Source organism: Diuraphis noxia, unplaced genomic scaffold (genome assembly GCF_037042655.1).
Source record: "Diuraphis noxia isolate RWA-SAM2 unplaced genomic scaffold, SU_Dnox_SAM2 contig0001, whole genome shotgun sequence".
Classification (NCBI taxonomy): Eukaryota; Metazoa; Arthropoda; class Insecta; order Hemiptera; family Aphididae; genus Diuraphis; species Diuraphis noxia.
In genome coordinates this window covers 40,890,452-40,898,028 of record NW_028301711.1, presented here as the reverse complement: position 1 = coordinate 40,898,028, position 7,577 = coordinate 40,890,452, and the positions used below count along the sequence as shown (strand labels likewise).

At 27.1% G+C, this 7,577-nt stretch overlaps 1 protein-coding gene across 1 annotated transcript; it reads left to right on the top strand.

Annotated features, from left to right (window-relative positions):
- Window positions 1-385: 385 nt before the first annotated feature.
- LOC107161512 (putative defense protein Hdd11) lies at window positions 386-7,094 on the top strand. The gene is made up of 4 exons (XM_015507943.2): window positions 386-543; window positions 1,728-2,106; window positions 2,689-2,783; window positions 6,783-7,094. The coding sequence occupies exons 1-4, from the start codon at window positions 437-439 to the stop codon at window positions 6,874-6,876; spliced, it is 675 nt and encodes a 224-aa protein (XP_015363429.1). The 5' UTR covers window positions 386-436; the 3' UTR covers window positions 6,877-7,094.
- Window positions 7,095-7,577: the final 483 nt, after the last annotated feature.

The following is a 7,577-nucleotide window of genomic DNA, read 5'->3' as shown; positions in this document are numbered from 1 at the left end:
GCATATGACCTACCAAATTATTACAAAATTATTTTAACTTGTCTACAAAATAAAAATGGTAGTTCATAATATTATAAGATGCATACAAATGTAGGTATCAATAATATTAATTAGTAGGTCATACGCCATTGCAACTGATTTTTTTACAATATTAAGTACAGCCGTTATTCATCCGAATCCCAAGTGATGTCCATCGAGGGAGGTTAAAATATAATGTGAAGACGAATTATAATTTTGCGTCTGCACGAAGAGCTTAGGTGGGAATCAGCACACAAATAACAAGTTATTCTAGATACTCGTTTGAATATTATGTACAGCCGTACAGGTCAGGTATAAATCAATAATGAGTATATTATTAGACAATCTCCATGAAGGTTAAGTTCCCTTTCTTTCCGCAATTGTGTTTGTGTATTCTTTGTGTGGTAATAGTCTTTATATGTTGTACTGGACAAAGGTATCATCGACTACTGCTACAGTATTCAACTTGATATCGTGTGCTCAACTCATACATTTGACTCGTAATTCGATATTTTCAACAAACAGGTAACATACAATATTAATGAATTAATTTAATTTAATATTTTTTGAGTTATTATACTTAATTAATTACATCAATACTATACAAATTATTTTATATTAGGTACATAAATGTGATTTTTTCTATGACTTGAGTTTATGATTTTTGTATCTTAGTTACGTTGAGATTGTTAGTAAGTTAATATGCATGTCAGATTTATCAACATGTACGAACTTGTGTGAGATATTTCAATATAGGTAAACAATTATTACTTATGTAGAATGTATTCAATAACTATTCAACTAGTAAGTAGTAGGTTTATATTTTATAATATTCATATTTTAGGAAATAAAAATCGATAAGAGATATTAATAATTTCAATTGTGGCCTGTGAGTAGATTATTATTCATCAATTACCTGAATAAAACGTAATTAGATAGGTAATTAAATATTTTTTTCGTTTATATCGAGTTAGGTCAATTTCACAAAATATAATTATAAATTTGTATTAGAATAACTTGTATAAATTAAATTTAATATTTGAACTTTTTTTTTATTATTATTAAATTATAGTTGTTTATAATTTTCTTAAAATACAATTTATATTATATAAATAACAAAATGTTTTTTCCATAAATTCAAATGAATTAAGATATATATTATAGATAATACATGATTAGGTAGTGCTAATAAACCCTGATATGGAGATATATAAGATATTACAATAGAAACATTAATAAACCGTGATGAACATATTACGATTTACGAGTATTTAAAATACTACTAGAGTTCAATAAAATAACTAAGTCTTGATGTTTATAGTTGGTATATACCTATCTATCTAATATTTTTTTAATACAGTCTGAAATATATGTTGCAATCGAGTTCGTTAATAAAATATATGTGAACACACTCTGTTTAATATAAATTGTATTAATAATTTGGTATACGTTCAACAATTAATGTAGATTTCATAATGTTTGGAAATCGGTAGACACTAGACAATATAGTAAAAGCTCTCTATCATGTATCGACATATTATTATTATGATGAATACTTATTATATATTCAATTAACATGTGATATATGTTTGTACTTTGTAGACATCGAGAATAATTTGAAACAATTAAACCTATTATAATATATTTTACGTTTAATCAAAATAATCTACTACTTTTTCAATGTGTTTTTTTGTATGTTTCGCAATCAGAATGATGGTGGTAAACGCTAAATTAGGTCTGCTGTTGGTGTCAGTAGCCGCGTTCGGTTACCTACAGACTGCCTTGGCTTATTCCGAAGGCGCACCTTTGGAAGTGTGTTCCGACTTGATGCCCCAACACGGAGCTCCCGCTCAGACCATAGATTCTCCCTATACGTTAACGCTTAACCGCAAGTCCTTGAAAGGCGGTGAATCTATAACGCTGACTCTCGCCTCCAAAGACTTTTCCAAATTCAAAGGCTTCATAATCCAGGCTAGAGACAGTAACGAGAAGCCCATCGGTTCGTTCTCGCCCCTGCCCGCGTCCAAGAACAACCCAGAGTTCAAGGGCAAATGGAAGCTCATTAGTTGCCCAGATGGTCCGTCCAACGTAAGTGCACAACATATTATTATTTTATTATAAATTATAATAGATTAGAAAATTACATTAAAATAGCATATGTTGTATAGGTTTAAATAAAACAACTATAGTACCTAATCTTAATTAAGTCTTAACCTAGTCTTAACTGATTTAGCCATACAACTGTACAAAACTCGATACGAATCAATCAGTTTGAAATACCTAAGCAATTAGCCATAGTAATATATTATTAAGTTAACAAAAAAATACGGTTTTCTAAGAAATTTTGAAATTTTGAAATTATTAATATATTATACCTTATATTTATAATTGATACATTCATTTTAATTTATTTCATCGATTTCATGATCTGGATCAAAATGTTTGTTGATGGATAATTAAAACATTACCAGATTATGTTTTAACAGACAATACCTAAATTAAAATTGTAATTATAATCTGTATCTGTATTACAATAATATTTACGATAATAAACCAGTTGGCCGATAAAACTATTATAAGGACACGGTGTGACGTTGTTATATAACCAATGCGGTCATAACTCATTCGATGAAACGTTTATAACATATTATGTTTATAAATTGTTTACAGAATACCGCAACTCATGCAAACGCAGTCGAAAAATCAAGAGTAGTGCTCACATGGACCGCACCGAAAACTCTTGACTTGCAAAGTTTCAAATTTAAGTAAGTATTACATTAGAGGGCATTACAATAACTTATGTTAAACTATTACAAAATAACAGATGGGCAATGTTTTTTGGAAGCAATAATGACATATATTTGTTAAAAGTAGTTGTAGCTTAACGGGTTTTGGAAAAGAAACATATATATAGTGTAGGTATATTATAGGAGTAAACCGGTTTTTCTTAGTAGCCATATTATGGATACAATATACAATATTATGTGACAAATGTGAAACATACTTACTAATGCCGGTATATGAAATATTTCTTCAAAAAGTATAGTTATTCGTTGACATACATTTCAATAATCATTTGCATACAAATGTTATGTAATAATGTGTGTCCCTCATCGTAATCGCTTCTCGATTAAAGACGCTTTTATTTATTAAACGTATAATTATCGATTGGCATCAAAGTGATCACAAACAGCTAATCGAATAAAATAAATTATGAAAGTGAATTGTGTTCGTAGAACTATTATTTGTAGCTCATTAACAAAATAGTGTAACATATTATCAGTAACATTATTTCAATGTCTATTAAGAGTTGGCATAATTGATATTAATAATTATAGGTGAAACTAGAAAATTGTATTAGGACAGGCCAAATGAAAAATATGAAAAAAAATTATAATTATAAAATGAGTTATTTTATTTAAATTTTAAATTGTATTATGTCAGTCATAGGCGTGTCTACGGGGAGTGCAGGGTATGCGCCTGCACCCTCTGCAATTTCAAGAGGCACAATGAATTATTAAGAAAAATTATTCAAAAAAGGGGGCTAGGGCCCATTAGCTCCTTGGGTACGCACAAGGCACCCTCTGCGTCAAAGGTCTAAACATGATGCCAGTATATCCAGTTAGTATTAGGTCAAGCCATGGCCTTAGTGGCCTGACCGGCCGTAGTTTCACCTGTGAATTAAATTGACTATTCTTTTAAAAATCGTAGGAAATGTAAAAAAGTCACTCAGATGAAACATGACAAAAATAATAACTAATGAATACGATAATAATTATTTATAAACACCCGCAATAAGGAAACGAAACAAATGTTTATTCATTGAACTTAATGAATGAAAACAATTGTTAACGATTTGTATCATTTATAAGTGTCGTATTACAATCTTCAAGGCTGTATATAGTTAGTTTATAATTTTTTTAATTTGTCATATTTTTAGAAAGTACCTACATCAGTTTAAGTTCAATTTGCTTTAGATTTTAGCTTACTAAAAGCAGCTCAGGTTTGAAATTTAATAATAAACAATTGTATTTATTTGTATTGAGAACAAATGGTTATAATACAAATACATTACATATATGTACGTAAATAAATCGATTGCATTTAAAAAAAGTGTGTATAATACACAGTGTATTTATGTATATAATATAATAATATATATACAAAAAATATTTTTAGAAATATAGATCAGTTTATAAAGTTTATGATCCAATTTAAATTTATCTATGATTAAGAATCTTTTAAGAAATAATGGACTAATTGTATTGTTAAAATAAATATAAGGAATGCATGGATATAAAACTGACCAGTGTCCAGGGAAAACCCAAAAAAGCTTAAGTACCTACAACTATATTTCCATTTAGAATGAACGCGTAATGTATAGTATTAATCAGCTTAGTTAGGTAACATTATAATGCTGTAAGTTAAGAGTTCCACCAAAAAATTTCATAGGGTTTGAGGAGGGAGGCTGGTTAGGAGAACAGCGTGTTTTGAACATAGATATGTAATAAAATAAGCAATAAGATAATATCATAAGTATAATATATATCATTAAACTGTCTTATTTTTCTGTATTGCATGTTTGTGCGTATTATTTATTTTAAATTAAAAAAAAAAATTAAAATAGCAAATCGTTGATACTATATTTATTGTATCTTCATCGTAAATCATATAATACCTATATATTATTATGTTGTTTATGGGACATCAAGAGCACTGATGTTTTTTTTTTTTTTTTTGAAAGTGCTTACTTTTCAACATTAAACTATTTAATAAACAATGATCTTCTAATTGGAAAAAAAATATGCACTTAACAACCATTGAAAGTAACTATTTGTGGGCCCCATCCGACCCCTCCTGTAGTCGTCTTTGTTTTAAAGCGTAGACATATATATACTTGACCATGCTATATTATAAGTAAGTCGGTGTAGAGTATTATATAGTACCTACTCTAGAGTCTAGACTATTCTTACTCGTTTGAACAAACATTTAGACATATTGGTAGTTATTTTTTTTACTAGTTACAATTATTCGCATAATATACGTAATTAAGTGTCAAATGTAATTTAAATAAGTAATAATTCAAGAAATAATTAGAAACAAAATTTTAAACTTAGTCCTCATAATGTGCGGAAGGTTAAGACCGGTTTATTTCTCAACTTGATTTAAACATACGTAGCTGACTTGACTGGTTTAGTGATTTTTAGAGTTATTATTATCATAGGTACAGATATATTAATGTAGATGTTATTAACTACCTAATATAATTAAACGTTCAAAATAATTAAATGAATATTATATAGGTATAAGTACCTTAAAGGTGAAAAACTGAAAACGTATTTAAAACGTGAAGTTAGATGTACGAGATTTTCCGATTCGATTTAAATGCATGTAACTATTACACAGTCTAAATGATATGCTAATTTTTTGCATACAACAACATTTCAAGGCTACTAATAAACCTAGACTCTAGAGTATACAATTATTTAAAAGACGATTTAGAAGTGAATGTAATGGAAGTTAAAAATAACATATAAGCGGGTACCTATTTACTTGGTGTATACTCTCGTACTTGGCTACTTAGACACTTAGTACTTCACAACAATCAACAATTATATGTTACAGACAAAATAAATTACAGATTATTAAAATAATTTATCGTTTGGTATGTATCTATATTACATGTATAATATACAATTTATACTTAGTTTGAGTACCTATATATTTATATAATTTTATTTTTTATTAATATAATATGATATTGAATTCTGTCTCAACTCGTTCTTCAAGGTTATTATTTAGTTTATTTTTTTTCTATTTAAGTAGCAGACAGGTCAGGTACCTCTATACTTTTGATTGTTACGACCAATAGCGTTGTGTTGGCACAATATAAACTGATGCAATTATTGTCTAATCTTTAAAAGTTTTAATTTTTAATTGAAAGGAAAATTATATAGTACTGATTGAAATTTTAATAATTTACCAAACTTATAAACACTTGTATAAATAAAACAAATTTATATACGCTATAAATCAATATTTGCTGTAGGTATCGTAAATCGCAATGGCTTTAAATTTTTCTAATATCATCAATAAAAAAAAGTTATTACCTACTATTTTAAAATAGGTTTTTTTTTGTAATTTTCAAACTTAAATAACTTTTTGTACATTTTATATCATAAGAATAAAAACTAAAAACTTTAATGCACATAATAATACATTGTATTTTGCCTCATGTATAAATTTTGTCTTTTAGATCTATAAGTTACGAATGTTAAGAGTTAAACTAGTTTAAGACTTATGACTTATAAGTTATAACAGCTGTATCCTGGATAGCTCTCGTGAACGTTCTCAGTCATTTTTCTAGAAAGGGGTGAAATTAATTTAAAAATAAATGAATTATAAAATTATACATTTTATGCTTACATTTAAAGAATAATCGATGTTCACCAAATTGGCGTATAATGATTTAAAAAACAAATTTAAAGTTCTAAAGGGGGGGGAGTGCATATTATTAGTTACAACTATAAGTTAGAACAATACCAATTATTTTTTGAGTAAATATTTTTAAATCAATAAATCAAACTTATATGTTTTATCAGTTGTACCTATAAATATTTTTTTTTATTGATATAATATTTAAAGGGCCATAAGAATAAAATATTAAACAATTAACTGTAATATATAGAACATATTATGCCAATACTTATTGTATACAGTTACAAGTATTATTTGATAATTTATAATTAATATTCTTTTTCTAGATACACAGTCGCCAAGAACGGTGGAGAATACTGGGTTGGAAAGGAATCTGAAAATGTTTCAGTAACTCAATCCAGTTGGACTAAGAAAAACTAATTTCATAAAAAAACACACAAAAAAACCACCTAAATTATGTATAAATAATCATGAAATGTATTATTTTTTATTATTAGTACGAGTTAATTGTATTTTATTTTACAAACAGTGAATGATTAATGAAAATTGTCATATGGATTACCTAAATATAATTTTTATAATATTAGTTTTAAGGAATATACCTAAATAAATAAATTATAAATTATATTGATTTCAAATGCTTCAATTTTATTATTGCAAGTCGCGATACATCACACATGAAAATCTATTATGAATATTTCCTTATTCTAAATTATATTCATAATTTGAGTATCTAAGAATGGGAAATTTATACTAGACTGAAGCATAATAATTTCAATCCAAATATTATGCAACTAAAAGTTGTTAAAAATATATTATGAAAATTCAATTTTTGTAAATAATTAATATTAAAATGTGCAATAAGAATTGATGAAAATTGAATCCCGTTATTTGATGTAAATAAATTTCCAGCACATACCTATTGAAAATACCTGATGTCCATACATCTTATCAGTGGCGTAATTACGGGAGTGCACGACGGTGCACTTGCACCTCTTAGTATTATATAGCAGGTGCAAAGATATTATATACTTTTGCACTTGCAGACGCCGAACTTTATACCTATTAAAATACAATACCTAGGTACTATATTTCATTGATTTTTCGAAGTTTTTATAAAC

Coding starts and splice junctions, on each gene's coding strand:
- LOC107161512 (XM_015507943.2), top strand. CDS start 437: ATGTTGTACTGGACAAAGGTATCATCGACTACTGCTACAGTATTCAAC. Junction 2,107..2,688: donor GCCCAGATGGTCCGTCCAAC/GTAAGTGCACAA, acceptor AATTGTTTACAG/AATACCGCAACTCATGCAAA. Junction 2,784..6,782: donor TTGCAAAGTTTCAAATTTAA/GTAAGTATTACA, acceptor TTCTTTTTCTAG/ATACACAGTCGCCAAGAACG.